General features: G+C 30.1%; 1 protein-coding gene across 1 annotated transcript in view; it reads right to left on the minus strand.

Moving 5' to 3' along the window:
* The window catches only part of Smp_135340 (putative discoidin domain receptor), a gene marked incomplete at both ends in the record, with an annotated part of 84,175 nt that extends 72,648 nt beyond the window's left edge, over positions 1–11,527 (minus strand). The window contains one exon of the mRNA XM_018789685.1: positions 11,458–11,527. Within this exon, the coding sequence (XP_018655103.1) occupies positions 11,458–11,527 (70 nt within the window). The remainder of the gene's footprint in view (positions 1–11,457) is intronic.
* Between the last annotated feature and the right edge of the window lie 9,096 nt (positions 11,528–20,623).

Raw genomic sequence — 20,623 nt, forward strand, 5'->3', positions numbered from 1 at the left:
AATATAAAGGTGAATAGATTTTTGCTATTCATTTAGATTGATTAGAAATGAATATATTATTTTGTAATAATTCTATTTGATAGACTGGATCTTGAAGGAGTTTTGTTCTCTGTGAGCTAGATGGTTTGGTTGTGGAGCTTTCATCGTCCTTTTGAACAACATCATCAGAACAAACTTCAGGTAGACTGGATCCATAATATATTAAGATAATAGTTTAAGTTGATCTAAAATTAGGATAATCATTAGATTGTAATTGAAAAAAAAGAAGAAAGAAAATGCCTGACAATAATTTGATCTTTAAATAAGAATGATATATTTGTAAAATCTCAACGAATGAATTTGGAGTAAATCCAACGTTTTTCCTTGAAAAAGCTTGGACCAGATTGCTAGGCGAAACGTTGGATTGACTTCAAATTCATTCACTGTGATTTTACAAATATATTATTCCTATTTAATGTCTTACATCAACTCGGCGTCCAAATACTATGAAACTATTCGATCTAATTTAGACGAAACTTCTTATAAATTTGATCTTTGTTTATAAACAAGAACGCTAAAGTAATTGAATTTTAAGTTGGATGAACTGAATAAATATTATTTATTTATTTATTTGAACACATATATATTGGTACAAGGGGGCACTAGATATATGCGCCACACAAAAAACGGTCATTTCATTTAATTGTGTGAGGGCTATGATACTACCCGGGTAACCAGACCGAAACAGGTGGTTTTTTTAAGGGGCCACACTTAAAGCCTTCGACCTAAAGGTCTGATCTACAAGGCAGTGGAGCATCGTGAGGAGATGCAGTTCCATGGTAGCCGGTGACCGACGATTGGTTCATATGCCATTTGTTCCCTCAGGATACTGGAGCAAATGTGCACCATTGGTTTGGAGTGAGGGTTTTTCAACTCCCCTAGGTGGACTATCCGTTTCCACCAACCCGGTTAAAGCGCCGGACATTCACTTTTCGTCCTCTCAATTTCGTAAACAACACCCCCGCCATGAGAAGGCAGTGAATAGGACTTCCCTGTCAGAGGTTGTATACGCGTGACCGTGTGATTGTACATCATATTGGGAATAGTAGACAAGAAAATCATAACTATTCGAAGTTCCATTGTTCTTAATTAATTCTCCATAAAACACTAATTTATGTAGAATGTTACCTTTCAGATCGACATAAAACTATTTTAATTACAAAATAATATGGATCCTTTCATAGTATGACCAAATAAGGACTAGTTGATGAAAATAAAAGACTGTATAGCTAAGTAATCTAGGATATCTGTTATTAATAAAATAGAGTAGCTTGTTAGGTACAGTGTTTTATTTCACATAGAGATTTCTAAGGTTCACAGAAACTTTTCTGGATTCAGCTTACAATAAATAGATTATATGTATTTTATAAAAAGTAATCTCTTTCTTTACCCACTTTAGCTTAGGCTAATCAGATTTTGTCTAAACAGTCAGATAAGTACTGGTATTTCTTTCCTTTAAAAAAAACAACCATCTGTTTAGTAAAAATCAAAATTTAACCATAACTATATTCCCTTATAAATAAAAATTGTTCCTAATTAGAATAAAAAAAGTATGACCCAAATCTTTAAAAATTTCAATTTCAAACTGACCTCAACCTTTTACCTTTTCTCTTTGTTTTCTTTAGTCTGAATTTCACACTCGAAAATGAAAATCCCAATGCATGAAACATTTAAGGTAAGGTTTATTTAGTTATATATATATGTGTCATTGCATGTATGTATGTATTATTAGGTTGGAGGAGAAATCAAAGGTTATACACCCATTTAAACTTAAGGCTCAACGAATACTGATCAATATTAATTTAGTCCACAAACTTGGAATGAATAGGCAATGAAAAAGGTTTCATTTAGGCTAGTACTTGTGAATGACTACAATTGGTTATATGTACAATAGTGATGTCGAAACACGTGATTAACCAGTATCTATAACTATTTATAATTAATTATCACTATCTCTTCTCATTCAATGGTTATTAGCAATGTAATAGTCATTAATGGGAATATTACTACATACTTACATGATAAACTCCAACATGAGTGCGCACATTTGCGTAATCTAAATACACTAGAGTTATTATCAACATGAAAAATTCCTTTTCTTGTTATCAAACCAATTACTTTTATAATGAGCATGTCCTAGTCAAATCATATACATTTATAGTTGTGTGAGACAGTAGTAGTATCGTAAAAAATTTTATGGGCACCAATGCTTTATGAACAAAGAATATGTTATCAGTATTTATAATAAATATATCACCAATAAGTATGAATAAGATTATTGATATGAAATACTATCTGTATCTTGTTATCATTAGGCTTTATTAGATAGATAGGGTAATGTCGGAGATAATACCATCAAAATGTCCCTCAATTGTAACTATTCATCATGCAATTATTCCTAATTATAAGAATAATATCCATTTAGAACATGTTCATTCATATTATATTACGAGATTTGAATGATATACTCTGAAACAGTAGAGAAATACTATTATTACCAGAAGGGGGTTTTGTGGAGATTTTAGTAATTTTATATAGTTGACATCATGAGTCAATTGAAGCTAGACCATCATGGAAAACCTGGAAGCACTGGACGGTCGTTTCATGGACTGGTTGAAGTTAGACATTAACACGGTTGGATGCCGGCTCAACGGTCTAGTGGTTAAGCGCTCGTAGGCGAAAATGATAAGTCCTGGGCTCGAATCTCGCGAGGCGGGATTGTGGATGCGCACTGTTGATGAGTCCCAGAATAGGACGAAACGGCCGCCCAGTGCTTCCACGTTTTCGATGGTGGTCTAGCTTCAATTGACTCATGATCTTAACTATATAACATTGTTAAAGAATTCAAAATAGAAAGATGAAACTATTGTAGAATCTTACATAGTTTTTAGTTAATCTCTAATTCATTTTAGTTTGATATAAACGAAATCAACATAAAATTAGAGTCTATTTTAAACCAACCTTAGTTAAATGTAATTATTGAAAAGAACAAAAAAAACAACATATCAATATGGGGATTCGTAAAGATTGTAGCATTTTCATCATTGAAATCACGATCGGTTCGTGCTTCCGGATTTTTAATAGTGATTTCGCTTAAATCAACTGTGGATAAAAGCATATGTTAAACAATAGATGGTCAATAATGCTTTCCACATCTTAAAAAAAACAATATTCATTATTTCATCTTATTTTTCTAGGGTATTTTTAATGTTATCTAAGAAATATGTTTATGATATATATATTTTATAGTTGAAATCATAAGTCGATTGAAGCTAGACCACCATGGAAAACCTGGAAGCACTGGATGGCCGTTTCGTCATGTATCAATTTTCATGTATATTGACGTAATAAAAAAAATCGACAAAAGAATAGTTTAATATAAAAGTAAATTAGGAATTAGTTTCCAGGATTTAAAATATTTATTCGTCTTTTTGTTTTATTAAACTGTTCATTAATAAGCAACGTCTCTATGATAATTCTATATTCACTAATTTATTCAATCAAATAATTTAGTAGTTATTTTAATTATTTAATCAATCAGATAATCGTTTCAGATGTTGGAGAAGATTTGTAGCTCAGATGGATGATTTTGATGGAGTTTTGTTCTTTGAGCTGGATGGTTTGGTCGTGGAGCTTTCATCGTTCTTCTGAATGACAACTTCAGCACAAACTTCGGGTAGAAGTGAAGTGTTTGAATTTATCCACATGTGGTTCACAGCTTGTTCTGTACACTTCGATATTGATTGGTTCTTGTTGACCTTAAATCATTTCAACTTAGCATCGTGAATTAGTTATTGTTGAACTTTTAGTGGTCCTTGAATAGTTGACTCCAATAGGATCATATGAATGATTGTTATTGAAATATACATAACGCCAATCCTTGTATATTATTATCGACTTACATCACATTCGTGAATAACAGAATTAATTAAGTCAAATATGAGAATGAATTTCGATTACATTTATTTCATACAATCGTATATCAGAACAGATAATCAGAGAATCGTACCAAAGGAAGGGAAGAGGAGAGAGAGAGAGTGAAGAGAAGGCAAGTAAGCTAACTCACTTTAATTAAGCGATACTCAACATTTATGGTCAATTCAAACTGAGGCGAAGCAAGGTAACGTAAAGGCTAGGCGAGGCGAAGCGAATAATTAACAAGGTGAGAATGTGACTCAAAGGGAATAAATTAATTGATGTGTTCAGAAAGCAGAATAAGTTATATGGGCTTGACATAGGACCAGCCACCACAAGCCCCTTCTGATAAAATTTTATCATCCAAAATATTTTAAACAGGTGGCATGAAATCTTGTACTTTATATTTAAATATTAAAAGGAATACACATGTAAATGATTAATTGAATCAAACTTTTCCATGGATTATCGATTTACTTAATAATTACATTTTCTTAAATCTAAAAAATGCATGCGCACTGTTGAGGAGTCCCAAAATATGACGAAACGGCCGTCCAGTGCTTCCAGGTTTTCCATGATGGTCTAGCTTCAATTGACTTATGATTTCAACTATATGATTCATATCCTTAAAACAAAAATGTGTATATTTTTTGAAAAACAAACAGATAATTAAGAACAAAAGAACCAGTTTAAGGTTACTTTTAACTGATTGTGATTCTAGGTGATTGAAAACTAGTGATATATTTTTCATATCAATTTACATATCTTGGAATGAACCATTGATGAACCATTGTAATGAATATAAGGTAATAGAATCATTTATATAATCAAAAATCTGTAAATAATTTATTTTGCATTCAGATTACCATGAACGACTTGACACAAAATAAAAATATTGATGTTTAGTCGGTTCTTTCAGTTACTTGATAAGATTTAAAGTTTTTTTGTTGAGTTATTCAAATGATTGAAACATATTCAAAGTGAGATATTATTTTCTGAACAAATCGATATTAGAAAGAGTTTTTTGTGGATATTATAGTAATTTCGATAGTTGAGATCATAAGTCAATTGAAGCTAGACCTCCATGGAAAACCTGGAAGCAGTGACCAGTGGAGTTCAACTAAGTCTGTTGTGAGATAGTAACTCATTGAAGACAGTGGTGAATGTGTCACTCAATTTTTTGAATCAGTTGAAGTTAGACATTAACATCATCGGATGCCGGCTCAGTGGTCTAGAAGTTAAGCGTTCGCGCGCTCGAGACCGGTAGATTCTGAGTTCGAATCTCGCGAAGCGGGATCGTGGATGCGCACTGCTGAGGAGTCCCACAATAAGATGAAACGGCCGTCCAGTGTCTCCAGGTTTTCCGTGGTGGCGTAGCTTCAATGGACTCGTGATCTCAACTATCAAAATCGATCTTAACTAAAAACACTATTAAAAAATAAAGTTTTGAAAAGTTGTTTAACTTAATAGTAAACTTGATGTCAAATAATTGTTTTTTTTTAAATTCTAATGCTTTCTTGTTGGAGTTTATAAATTACAAACGATAGAATTGGTTTTTCATAAACTGGTTATTTAAATATATTAACCAATTTAAATGACTTTTAACTAAATTATTATTATTTAAATTAGTCATTTCAATAAGAAATAATAAAATAATAGTGAAAAGTATATTTTAAATATAAACACACATTTATTCCCTCCCTTTCCCCTCCCCCGCCCTCCTCTTATATGTGTAAGTTTACATCAAAATATATAATGAACTCGTGAACTCCTATGGATATTTACATACCCATAATTCATCATTATATGTACGTGTAGTTTTCAAGAAAATTGTGGCTACATAAACTATTGTTAATTTCAATTTAAATAATCTATTAGAAAGTTCTATTCTCTTCTTTATTATCTTTTTCCTATGGATAAACTAGTAATTTATTTCAATAGTCAAAACAGAAGTATAAATATAACATTCTATGATTAATGTGAATAGTTTCCTTTCTTCTCTTTTTTCTTCTTCCAAAATAAACAGTTATACTAGTTTTTACCAATAGAATTACAGTTGTTTTATAGTTGTAAAATTTAACCACTACTACTACTAATATGAATTATTAACCTGAACATTTTCAACAATAAACAGGAATAGTATATATATATATGTATGAATTGGTCAACTTTCAAAATTCAGTCATTTAATCTTTTATTTTAAAAAATGGGTATTGATATGGTAACTCTACTATATATACATATTCGTTATGAGAAGATAATTTATAAAAACCAGGAAGAGAATATCAATGAAACTATCTAGAAAGATCATATTGTTTTTTTTTTAAATAGAATAAACAATATCTTTTAAATAGTATGGGTAGTGAACAACTGTATTTTAACTATTTTTTAAAATGTTGAATAGTTCATGAAAATAATGATAAATGATGTAAAGTAATAATAATATCCACAATTTTCTTTTTTATCAAAAAAATCAACATTTTTTTACAGGTGACTTTCTAAGATAAATTGTCATGTTTTAGTGAATGATCATGACTAGTAGAGTTCAAATATCAGTATAGGGTTGTAGAGATTATTGAGTTTTATTAATATTATAAAGCGATCAATGTTAGACCACCGCTGAACTCATGGAAATACTGGATGATCATTTCGTCCGTTGAATGCTAGCTCAGTAGTCTAAAGGTTAAGTGTTAGCGCATAAGACCGAATGTCCTGGATTTGACTGCTTTGCACAGGGTCATATATTCTCAATACTGAGAAGTCTCATACTAGGACGAGACGGACACTTAGTGATTCCAGAGTTTCAATGGTAATCTGACATTGATCGGATCATAGTTAAAGTGAGCTTAAGTATGTTGAATATACGACGACTGTTACTAGTTGCAAAGGATCATGATCAAGAATTCCCAATTAATGACTGAAATTAGAAATGTAAACAACCGGACCCTTATTAGTTGATTAGAAGGACAAGTCTCAGTCAAGAAAGTCTGAAGCCTCATGGTGAGATTAAAGAAACAGACTCTTGAGGAACCATATATTAAGAAGAAACAACTATCCAGTGCTTCTCAGTTTTCAGTATATTTCTAACTGAAGTCAGTCGAGGATGTAAAATTTCAAAATTTAAAGTCGTCGAAATTCCCTTCATCGAAAATAATAACTATTAGTCATTATTAAGTGGAATCAGTACTTAGTCAGAGAACAGCTTTCATTAAACTAATATTTTACATTTTAGTACGCCACAGTTTTAAATGCTTCACAAAACATTACTGATCTATTTGAAAAAGCTTTCATGGATAATCTGATAACTCATGAATAATCATTTCTAACAACTCCATTACAATAAAAATGAAGTATCTACACTAAACACATATAATATGTATTAAACAATAACTTGCATCAATTTGTAGTGTAAAAAGCCATAATACACATACATATTCCAATAGTTTCAATAAGTTATGTGATTAAGATTGATTATGATCTACTCAATTAAAAATCACTAATAGTTGTCATCGAAGAACAATCTAATCATTATAGTAGATAGTAGAGTTGCGTAAGTTTATTTATTCAATTACAGAATGTAACAAATGAGGAATGATTATTTTTACATGAGAAATACATTTCATCTTTACATAAATTAGTTGATTCTCAGAAGTTAGTCTAATAGATTTTGCTATTTTATTGCATACCATAGAGAAACGACATGTTACATTACAGAGAATATCTAAAGTATTCATTCTGCAATACCAACTTTACTCACTAATACATTTTTTAAAATGGAAGCTTCGTTATGGTATCGAACCATAACTCACGAACGTTTTATTAATCATGTAATTTTTGTTTTGGACTAGATGTATCATTCAAGTAGCTACATTAGGTGAAATGGACTGAGAATTACACATTATATATTGTGATATTTTAACCTGAAATTTTACAGTTGATACTTAACGAGTAAATTGCCAGAAATCACCGTCATATATATGAAGAGGAAGATTGTGTCATATAAACATATCCATTTTATACAAATATAAATCCCAAAGCAGAATACATAATATTTTAAACAGAGCTTAAACGAATAACGTACAATTCTTCTGAAAATTTTACATAAAACCCCTGAATTAATAAATTTGGTGACTAAAAAAAAAAGGAAACAAATGGTCAGTACTTAACGCCTCTGAATAATAATTTCATAAATACTATATTGAGATTTAATAAACGGTTCCATTATTTCAATCGTTGAGATTAAGAGTCAATTGAAGCTAGACCACCATGGAAAATCTGGAAGCACTGGATGGCCATTTCGTCCTATTGTGGGACTCCTCAGCAGTGCGCATCTACGATCCTCTCTCGCGAGATTAGAACCCAGCTCCATTATTGTTTAATGATATTTTTTAAATTTTTCAGTTGATTTACCATTATCACTTCAATTCATAATATAGTATCAATTCCGTTTAATTATACTTGTTTTCCAATAGTATATATCAACATGAAGTTTAGTTTGATATAGATCAGGAGGGATTTGAGGTGAAACTATAATTTATAGACAACCTTTGAGCAACATTAAAATGATCTTGGAGTGTTCACCTACTTACTAGGGTTAAATTAAGTTTAAAAATTAGTGGGATCAATTAGGATTGGGATTCACAGATGAACGTTAGGGTTAAAAATTAGATTTGATATTTTCATCACGAACTAACATAAGCTATAATGCTAAAATAATATTTAGTCAAATGAATGAATTTCGCGCCAAAATTCATGACCTGCTTTCTTAAATATGATTGGTTCGTTCATAAATTATAATCTCACCGAATTTTAAAACTGATATTCATGTGTATGTATTATAATTCAATCTTGTCATCTTTATTCAATAAAATTTATTTGATATTTTTAGATTTTAAGTGAACTGTGTTAAAAAAAAGAGAAAAGTGTTTTGTTTATTTTAAAAAATGAAATAAGTAAACAATAAATATTTCCTAAGAAATGGTATATGAAGATAGGTTTAAAAAATATATCAAAGATGTGAATCATTGTGGACAATAATGTATATTGAATATAAGTGTAAAGATGATTTATCATAAGTTTATGGTTTGATTCAGAATTTAATTTAAGTATTATTCTGATGGCCCCCAAATGTCCTAGTATGCCCGAGAGTGGAGAGAGTCCGCTCTCTCTCGAAATGATTTCAAATGGTCACGCGTATATAGCCTCTGCTAGAGAAGTCATACTCACTGCCTTCTCGCAACAGCGGTGTTGTTTACGAAATTGTGAGGTCGAAAAGCGAATGTCCGGCGCTTTAACCGAGTTGGTGGACACGGAAAGTCCACCTAGGGGAGTTGGAAAACCCTCATTCCAAGCCACTGGTGCACATGGGCTCCAGTATCCTGAGGGAACAAATGGCGTATGAATCGATCGTTGGTCACCGGCTACCATGGGACTACATCTCCTGACGATGCTCCACTATCTTGTGGGTCAGATCTTTAGGTCAAAGGTTCTGGGTGTGGCCCACTAAGAAAACCACCTGTTTCAGTTTAGGCACCTTGGTAGTATCATAACCCTCACACAAATCAAATGAGATTTGTGCGGCGCATATATATCTGGTGCCTCCTTGTACCAATATTTATGTGTTTAAATAATAATTATTATTATTCTGATGGATGAGTTACTTATTTAGAAATATAATACATCTAGCTTCAGTTGACTTATGATCTCAAGTATTAAAAATTACTAATAATATCCATAAAACCCTTTCGGACATATTTATATTGTTTAATATCAACAAATTTTTTTTCGAGTTCGACGAGTGTGATTCGCAACCGTGTATAAAAAATAAATGAGATGCTTTAGGTACTATAATGTAAATTTTGTAAAAATTCATTATTTATTAGAGTAATGATCAACACAAATTTAATAATAAAAACAGGTAAAAATGTAGTTCGTTTAAGCATCCTGAAATAAAATAAAATACTAATTAGAAGGATTGAACATGCGATTGAATCCTAGAATACCGTTTAAATATGTAATATGAATAGGATCGTTTAGACAATAGTAAATGAATATCATCTATGATAATAATTTATAAAAAGTTTGATTTGGATACTAAATAATTGCCAGGGTTTTGCCGAATAAATCTCAGTGGTTTACAAATTCTTAATATAAGTGAATGTTTTTTTAACAGTTACTTAAAGATTTAATCATAATCTAAAACTTTGAATTTATGTGTTACATTTGAGGATTGTATTACAAAATAAATAAATTTCAAATGAATCTTGTGTGGACGTAATGTGTAAAACATAAAGCTTTATAATAGATAAGGTGAATACTTTATGATTTAAGCTAATATTCAATCAGAAAAATATTAAAAGATTCAATAAAACCAATAATATTTCCATAAACTGAAACTAGAGCTGAATGGTACAGTTACTCAAGTAGTAAACTAAAAGGACGTATAATTCATTCACTCTAGAAAAAGACACTATCCCAAAAGATATATTTAATAAAGAAGGGACAGAATTTAGTATACTTCACAATAAATATAGCACTACGACAATACCACTTATATTTATTATTGATCCATAGTTCTAAAGTAATCAGTCGTTTACTTACAGACATAATGAACAGTTGGATCGATAGAAGTTTATGTGACCGGCCTCTGAAGTTGAATGCCAAATATATACAGGGCATTAAGTGCAAAAATTATGTCTGAAGTGATTTCAGCAATCTAATTTTCCTGAAGAAATGCAAGCCGGTCTACTAGAAGAAATGTTGAAATCATTTAAGTTTCATTCCCTGAGGTTATTTTAAATGCAGTAGTTCAATATTACATCATTAGTTTTTAGTAAAAATATTATGATTTTAAAAATATGATTATTTTAAAAAAGATAATGTATTTCCAAAAACCGAACATTTCAGTTTGATAAATAAATATGGGAAGCTACATACACTACTGGTAGTTGATATTTATCTATCTCGATTTAACATTTATAATTATTAAACTAATGCACAACGTTTTGTTGCCTGTAATGATGAATTCAACTGCCGATTAGTAGATCTTACAACTTCAATACAGATACACCTAACTAACTATGAGATTCGTCACAAACTCGATCATTAGTCGGTATCATATTAGCGTAACTACAACCAAATACTTTTTATATGGAGTAACTGATACTTGATTTATTCAATTTAACAGGTTGCAGTTATTTCTATAACTGAGTGCTTGTGGCGCCAGATTAAAAAAATCAAATATTATCAATTAAAATATTCACAATCACATCATTCTATCGTTAAGTTGTACATGATCACATAAAGGGGAATACTAAAAGACTTTATGAACATGAAGTACTTTAACTTGTAAATATTAAATTATGTACATAGAAGTTATATCAAAATGAAGTATTTTCACGAAACAATTCAGTTAGTAACAACAACAAAACATAAATAAAATAACCAGATAAATATGACAAAAATAGAACATTAAAAGAAACGAAAAAAAACAGAATTACTTACCTGTATCACATAGAAATCCAATGAATAATATGAGAAACATACAATATTGTTTATGACAAATAAGTTCCATGTTTGTTTGCTTGTTTTTATAGTTCAAGAACTATCTTGGATTTATTCGGTCTAGATGTACCTTCTTTTTTTTCTTCTATTTACAACATGAGTATTTATATCCATTCACATGAGTACGGATTAAGAATTTGACAGATTTAATTATTATTATTTTTTTTAAATACAAATATTATTATATTTTATATTATTGGCATGATTGATGTTGTTTAATTTATTTTAGTATAAAATATGAATACCAGATACTAGTTTTATGTACCCACTTGAAGATTATTAGACTATTGTGTACTTTGATCTTATATATATAAATATTCCTTTACAATTATGTAAATAAAAGTATAAAGAAGATGCATTACGATATAAATATTTTAATGAAATACTTTGTTAGAATATATCATTCATCGAAATGTTATATGATGTGTTTCTATGACTTATCATAACAATGAATCATGTTTATTTCATTGCCTTCAATTTGATTGGATAAAACAATATATATGTATTACAATATGATTGGTTATAAATCTATCCAATTAGAATATCAGAAAATATGATTAAATATTTTAAACCAATCAAAACGTTTTTAGAGGTTTTCGTTCTGTAATTAAAACAATTGACATATGTAATCCTTATGTAATGTACTAAAATAACGATAAATAATGTATCATGTAGATTAAAGTTGATGAGTCGGTAAATAATGAAGCTTCAAAGAGTATAAACAAATGGTAGTAGATGAAATATTTGTCACTACAAATACGAAGTAACATAATTTCAATAGACTATGTTAAATTAATTATTAGAAAATTTTTTTTTATAAAACAGAATAAACAATGAGTCTAATAGGATTCATAAGCTATATATCTATAATATCTACTAGTTTTCGTTATTTCATACAGCAGAAACCTCTAGTCTCATGAGAGTTTACCTGAAGTAGGCATTATTCCTGATTACATTATGTGTGATAATGCTTGTATGAAACTAAGTTACGGAATACTGATAATTTTCTGTTGTGTAAGTTTTTATAAGAGACTATATATATATATATATATATATATATATATACAACGTTCAAGAAGAATGAACATTGTAAGTCAAGTAATCTTGGAGTATCTCTTCCTTCACCCTTTTCCGATGACCATTACAAACCTATAATATAACTGTCATGGAATATTTTTTTGATCTTGAAATTTAAGTACATGTTGTTGGGATGATCCTGAAAATTTATAGACATGAAAAGCTCAGGAAACAATAACAAGCATTTTATCCAATCAGCGTTTGACTAAAAGTTTTGCTAGAAATATCGCGAGAATAAAAAAGTCACATGTAGAGTTTCTGATTGACTGATTACTACACTGCTACTATGTTTAGTAGCATTCCAGAATTTTCAGGAAAACCCAAGGACTTCTAAAATACTATAAAAATCCTATATACTTCTGTACATAAATGAACCGTTGGAGTAAAGTGTTTCTCGCATATTTTTCGCCTTTTCTCTTGTGTTCAAGTCACTGTGTAGTTCTAGCTTGGGGGTTACGAGACTAGCTTAAGATTCGAGTATAGCGTTCATTCAGCAAGACTTATCACATGTATTCAGAGAGTGTTGTCATGAATAAACATAAAGCATGAAAACAACTATAACTTCAAAAAATAACAAACCTATATAAGATACTTTAGTATTCACCCCTTTAATTGAGTGATATATATTTAAAAAGAAAATTTATAAGAATAAATCAGAGAATATTCGTGTATATAAAATGTAACAGTTATAAATGACTCATAATTCAAATAGATAAGCCAAAAATCGTTTCAGTATAAATTAGTAAGTTAGAAATGAATAAACATTCTTGAAATATTGAAAATGTATGGTTTCGTGTCAACTAATAACACAAAGAATAACTTGATATTTTGTATTCAATGCTTGTGAAGTATTTTTTTTCTTCAAATTAGAAGTGTTTAGACTAGTAAGTAAACAAAAAAAGTAGCATTCATCAACCATACAGTCAGTTGAATGTAACTTGGAATGAATAAATTTTGAAGATATTTTAACCTTAAAAAGTAAGATATCAATTTGCAGAATAAGATTTTCTTTTTATAAATGAATGATATTTCATATAAATTATAGAATAATTATTAAGGCTAATACAATCATTGAAATACTCTTCAAGACTGAGCATAAAACATTTAACCTATGCTCTTACATTCCACGCCCATTAAAAATTTAACCTTAAATAAGCAGTCTTTTTGATAAGGTGAGGATTTAACATTACTGATTTAAATGAAATATTTGTATTATCCCTTTTATTCAGCTTTAGGCAATAGTTAAACGCAACTAAACTGTAAAAGGTATTCGTCACCGATTTATTATAGTTGGGGTACCATTGAAATTTAGAGAGTACTAGACAGCTGATGAATCCTGATATATTATTACGTTTGACTGATGATTAAACATATTCTTCAAGTTTCAAGTTGAATACTTAACGATCAAGCATATTGGGTTAGGATTAAATGGGTTACATTTCCAACCTTAATGGGTTCTAGAAAAATAATTTCTTTGAAACCATATCATTTATCTCACCTTCCGTTAGTGGTTTCATTATTTGACCTTTGGCCAAATGGTCATAGAGGTAAATTTACGGTCTAGTTATATATATGATGTAATTGCATTGTATTATTTCGATAGAGATGTTTATATATTTTACGTGACTTGTTCAGATTAAACCGACTAACACATGATTATTATTCTCCTGCATAAATGTTTTACTTAATTTGTCTAATAAAGTGTAGCTGACTATTATTTTATTGCCGTGAGAAAAAGGATTTGATGAAAATTATGTTAGAGAACTTGAATATATTGATATGAAATTTTCTTTTGACCCATGAAGACTGTAGCAAGTAATATATATATATATATATATAATACCGTTCTTTCGACACCTCAACCACATTAGTCAAACAGTTTTCTGTAGTCATGTTTTATAGTCATAAAGTAATATAAACCGAAGTTTAAGAACAGTACTTGAGCCGGAGAATTCAAGTAGGAATAAACTAACCTGTCTTTTGGTAAAAGTGTTGAAACCTAATCATTTATCACGCCCGTGAAAACTTAGACGAGAAATAAAACTCTCAATCTCATGAACCATTTCATCACTTATTTCCAGACGAAGCACTAATATAGACCGATTTGATGGAAAATGTTCACATTTAAATAGAAATACATCTCATATATTTTCGTGCTGTTTTTCTAAGGCTGTGAAAAGACTTGACATTTTCTCAGCATTTTAGCTCAGATAAAATTATTTTATATCCTTGATGTGGCAGTAAGAAATGGAGAGAAGATATAAATAATAGTAACATTTCAGAATACTATTCAATTAATCTCTTACGCGACATTTGTGTGTGTCAATGAATAAACATACATTGTCAGTCACACCAGGAATATAATGTTGTATTCTCAGATTTGTCAATTAAATTTTTAAAGAAAGTTTTCCTATGACTAAGGCTTGAATTATTAGATTTATTTAACAAAATACTAAGTCAGAGGGGGGTTTTGTGGAGATTTTAGTAATTTTATATTGTTAAAATCACGGGTCAATTGAAGCTAGACCACCATGGAAAACCTGGAAGCACTGGACAGCCGTTTCATCCTATTGTGGGACTCCTGGGTTCGAATCTCCCAAGGCGGGATCGTGGATGCGCACTGCTGAGTCCCACGATAGCACGAAATGACCGTCCAACGCTTCCAGATTTTCCATGGGGGTCCAGCTTCAATTGATTCATGATTTCAACTACATAAAAATATTAAGTCATCGAGAAAAATGTTGGTATCTAAAATTCACTCGTAACTCGGATTCCTCCTTTTCTTAAAGATTTAATAATGTTTCCATTGATTACAAATGTGTAAATAATCAAACTATAATCTGTTATTTTATACATTGTGTATGATGGTATAAAGGCTCCATTAAAATTTCAGTGGGAAAGTGAAAAACTATACTACAAGTTAAATTGATCTCATTAACAAATTTAACAAAAACTATACTCTATTATGTTAAATAACTAATCAACACCTAGATATTGACTAATTTGTATGTGTATTTCTTTACAAGAATATAATTCTTGGAGGATTCAGTGATATTACATTTATTCAATTTAAGCTTATTGTAAAGGGGATATATATATATATATATTTCGCGCGTATAAAAACTTTTTAGTTTCAAGCCGCGCCAAAAAAAATTAGGGAGACTACCCTCAATTTGGTGGTCTCCTAATAGTGCACCCTGTTTTTGCTGCACTTGAAATACTAGCTGCTTTGGTGCAGTTTAGTCAATTTTGATGAAACAAATTAAATCAGCTATTTATTCAGTAGATATGATACATCCAAATTTTATTCATCACTTTTATATAAAGCAAAGTGATTCTAATAACCTATGTAATTTAACTAAAACAGTGTAAACTACTACTACTACTACTGTAGTGAACAGAACACTGGTTGGGGACAATGGAATGTATTTAAGCAAAAATTACAGACTATCTCAGTAAATTCTGAAAACCATACAATGGACAGTTAATTTGCAAATTAACAACCAACAGTCTCAATCTTCACTGTTTCTTCTCTAATTCCATTGTTTGTGCATTTTCCTACCGATTGCGCTTTGTTTCAGTCCTTTCCTCATCGGTCTTCTGCGAAAATACATTCTATGTCTGACCAACACCATATACTACTTATATGGATATAAGTAGACCACACCACACTACTACTACTACTACTTAACAACGAATTATATCACTATTTATTTAATTTTACAGTCTGTGAAATAGGTCACGGTTAATTCTACATTTATTGCTACACAAGCTAAGTATATAAGACCTTTTTCTGTTTACTAAAAAGTTTCGGAAATAAAGTACTTTGCATAAACTTAATTCAGTGCAAAAGATAATAAAGTTTACATTCAAACAATTATTTAGTTAAAAAGACTGAGAATAATATCGATTTATTCAAGGTTTTCACAAACACTTAAAACATATCAAATTGTGACCGTCATTTCGTCAGTTTTGTGAAATCAACTTGTAAAGCTAGGTTATGAATTCTGAATAGACAAAATATTGTGTTAGATATAAAAATGGTATCTTGAAACATACGTACAAACCTACTTAATGTATATTGTGTATTGTGATAAAAGGAACATGAATGGGACGTTATTTCGTAAACATAATTCCCTTAGTTATTTTGAAGGCAGCGAGGAAAAAGAATTGAATAGAACAATATGAATTTATCTTATTTAGTTGGGTTCTCATAGATCACCTACAGCAGATAATATTTTAAAATTAAAATTACCATAAAGTGAATACGCTTATAACAGTGAGATTGGTTAAAAGTGAATATTTATTGTCATGGCAAAGTGGTGATTCGAATAAATATAATACGTTGCCAATGGATTTTACAGTCCGGAACATATTCTGGATCTTGATAGTGTAATAAGAAGATGAAAATTATCAGAACTATGTGATATATTAGAGCAATACACTTCGAACAATTTGATCACATATATACTTGTTAAGAACATTTATATATAAAAATAAAAGGTCAACTACACTGGAAATGCGGGGTAAGATGAGGCAACGATAATAATATTCTGGATCATTAAAAATAGTAACTAGATGTCGTAGAACCAGCAAATTAATTGGTTGTGTAATTAAGTGGATAAACACAAGTTGATGGTAATTAAGGGCAACATAAGTCAGAATCAGTCAGTTAAGAATAAGATTATGAATTTTACGTAATTGAACATGAAACGATCAAATTAGGAGGAAAAGTAGTAAGTATGATACAATAAGCTGAGAGTAAAGTCATCATGGTAAGGAAGGAGTTACCACTTTTCCTTTTAGATTACATAAATCGTGTTCGAGACGTTTAATTGCCATAGTTTTGTAAGGTTAACAAGAGTAGGATTCTATTATGGACGAATCAAATTAAAAGATAACCGTATATCCACCTGATGTTTCGTATCAAAGAGTTCTGTTAAAATAGTACTACTGAAAACTTTTAATTCTTTTAATCCATGACGTTTTGGGAATATGTTTTTGGAATGAATCACAGGATTTCGCAAATGTGTGTGTACTTATGGATGCCGTTAACGTCAACATGAAAGGAGTAACCAATAGTCTTTGGTTTCACTAAGGAATATGTTTTTCATACGAGATATGCCATATGGGTCCAGCATGCACACTTTTTTAGTTTTTTTTTCAATTTTTTTGTTAACTCTCTGTAACGTCACCTTTGAGTTGAAGTTGAATAAAAATAGACTTTTGTTTATTGTGGTTTCGATAACTTTCACTTTCTATCGTATTTCTCAATACATTCTTGTGGATCCATGTTATCTCTTTGATATTTTTCAAAAGTAACTAGTTCCACTTTTAGTAAATCAGTGATACATATACCTTCCATTCTACGAAATAGCTTTTTGGGGGGATATCTTTCTGTAACTATCTAGAGAAAAGCCATTCAAATTCAGATAAACTCTATTTCATATATCTTTTCAACAAAAACTGAACTATTTAAAATCATCAAATTCACTTAGTATTGTTTGTTTGAATCTTTCCATTGATGTTTTAGGACTGCAACTGGTCATTCTCTAATTGGCATATGTGCATACTGTGCGTATTGCCTAAATTCGCAAACATGGTAAGCAAAGATGGATATTGGCTAACAGTGGAATCCAGGACGCGCGTTTCGTTCTGTTCAAATCATTATCCAGAACATAACATCTAAACTGATTGAACCTAATAACCTGTTGAATATTTCATACAAAGACAATATAAATTTATTCTAAAACGGAATTAATTACTTACTAATCAAAGAAATTTAACAATTTTTAATTTTATATCTATCAACACATCTAAGTCAAATTTGTCCTTCAACTTATAGGGAAATAATTTTCTTTTTTTCTTTTTTTTAAATGCCATTCATTTCCATTTTTCTCTTTCTAATTGAATTCTTCTTTTTTTTAAAAAAAAATATTTATTTCCTTGAATTTTCGAAGATGAGATTTTTTCTTCGTTGTTGTTATCAATAATTGAAAGTGATTAGGATGACCCTAAAAAAGAAGAAAAAAGAAAAGAAAAAAGAAACAAATAAGAGATGATAATAATAATAAATTCCTTTAAAATAAATGAATATTTATTCATACATCATATTAAGGTGAGATTTCTTAATCGAAAAAAGAAAGAAAAACCCCTGAAGAATCAATTAAAAATTGACCAAAACCATTTGATGTATATAAAGGATGAAAACAATTAAAATAAGAATCATTAGATAGATAATAAAACACAATCATATGAATGAAGAATATTCTTTTTTCAATAATTTCCCATCAGGTTCTATAATTATCATATCCAAATTAATAATCCATAAAAGAAGATTGGCTAAGTTTAAGGTAGAGTACATCATTTAAGAAACTGTAACATGTGAATCAAGGAGTGTTGTTTTGTGATATAAAATAAAATCGAATCGTTAATGTTGAAGCTGACTAATATGTCATGTTAACTTGAATTAGTTTATAAGTGAAATGAAATTGTGAGATATATGATCAGAATATATATAGTTGACATAGGGTGAGATAGAACAATGGGATTACAAATCAGAAATTACGTAATATGTAGAATAATATGAAATAGGTCAGATTTAGCAGATACGGGGGTGCTGAATAAATTTCTGTAAAAAGTTTACAAGTGTAATGGTAAGATGTGTAGATAAAATAAGTCTATGATATAAAAATGAACATTAATCAAATTAACGTCACCATATTATGAAATTGATTATTAACAAGTTGACCCTGAAGTTGGCCAGGGTAAAAGGAGCATCTGGACATATTTCTTTTGGACGCAAAGATCTGGCTTTTTGATCCGAATAGCCATTGCCTCAGCCGTCTGCAGGATTCTCAGTCTGACGGAATTAGGTAGACTGCTGTTAACACGATATATCATTGTGAAAGATTACCCCATGTTGGCTCTATTTCCCGTCTGAACTAAATGGGTCAAAATAGAGCTGTTAACCGTTTTGACTACACATCTTATATATCTTGGTAATCTAACTTGAATATGAATTGTTCATCATTATTTATAATTATGAGTAATTTTGATCTTAACGCTTCCAATGTATACGATAATATTTTCTATATGTACACATAAATAATCCTTATATACTAACTATGCTCAAAGATTTATTTAGTGTATACTTGTTTGCCTCACCATACTGTTCCACTGTAAACATTAATCTTCACTTGGTTAGTGGAAATACGTCAAACATTTGTTGTTAATCATATCATTCCTTGTAATTGCAAGTTGTTGGATAAGTTTTAAGATGCAATGATAAATTCGCTAAATTCTGCGAACCTAATTATCAATGAAATTCAATGTTTGATATATTTATATTATCATTATGATTAACGAGGAAAGTGTATGTCAACAGCCAAATGTATTGTGAAACTAATTATTTTTTTCATACAAAAATCCTAATATGCATTTTATGAAAACAGCCATCAATTTAAAAATAACTCAAATGGATGTTCAGTACATAAAAGTAGTTAAGTGGTGGGTCAATTGTTAAGGCTTCCAATGTTCAATCACTAAGTTTCGAATTCGAATCCAGACTCACTTTTTCTCGGTTTGAACAGTCAGATAATGTATAGCAACTCTGCTACAATTAGTTTTGTTTGTACTTAATCTTGTCGAGCCTTTTTATTAACTTATTTAACAGACAGTGTTATCCGAACAGTAACAATCTGTCTACTTTATCGTAAACGTGTATGCTTGAATCTTATTAATTGCCTTGCCTTGCTGTGCTTTAATTCGCTTCATCTTACCTCGCTATTGGCAAAGCAAGGGCAGCATTTCTATAATTGAAGAACATATGGAACTCAAAACAACTTTCAACTAATTTCAAAGTAAGAATCTTCAATACAAACGTAAAGACAGTCCTACTGTACGGAGCTGAAACGTGGAAAACTACTACATTCATCGTCAAGAAGATACAAGTATTTATAAACAGTTGTCTACGCAAAATACTCAACATCCATTGGCCGGATACTATCAGCAACAACGTTTTATGGGA

The sequence above is a fragment of the Schistosoma mansoni genome, chromosome W (assembly GCF_000237925.1).
Source record: "Schistosoma mansoni strain Puerto Rico chromosome W, complete genome".
Taxonomy (NCBI): Eukaryota; Metazoa; Platyhelminthes; class Trematoda; order Strigeidida; family Schistosomatidae; genus Schistosoma; species Schistosoma mansoni.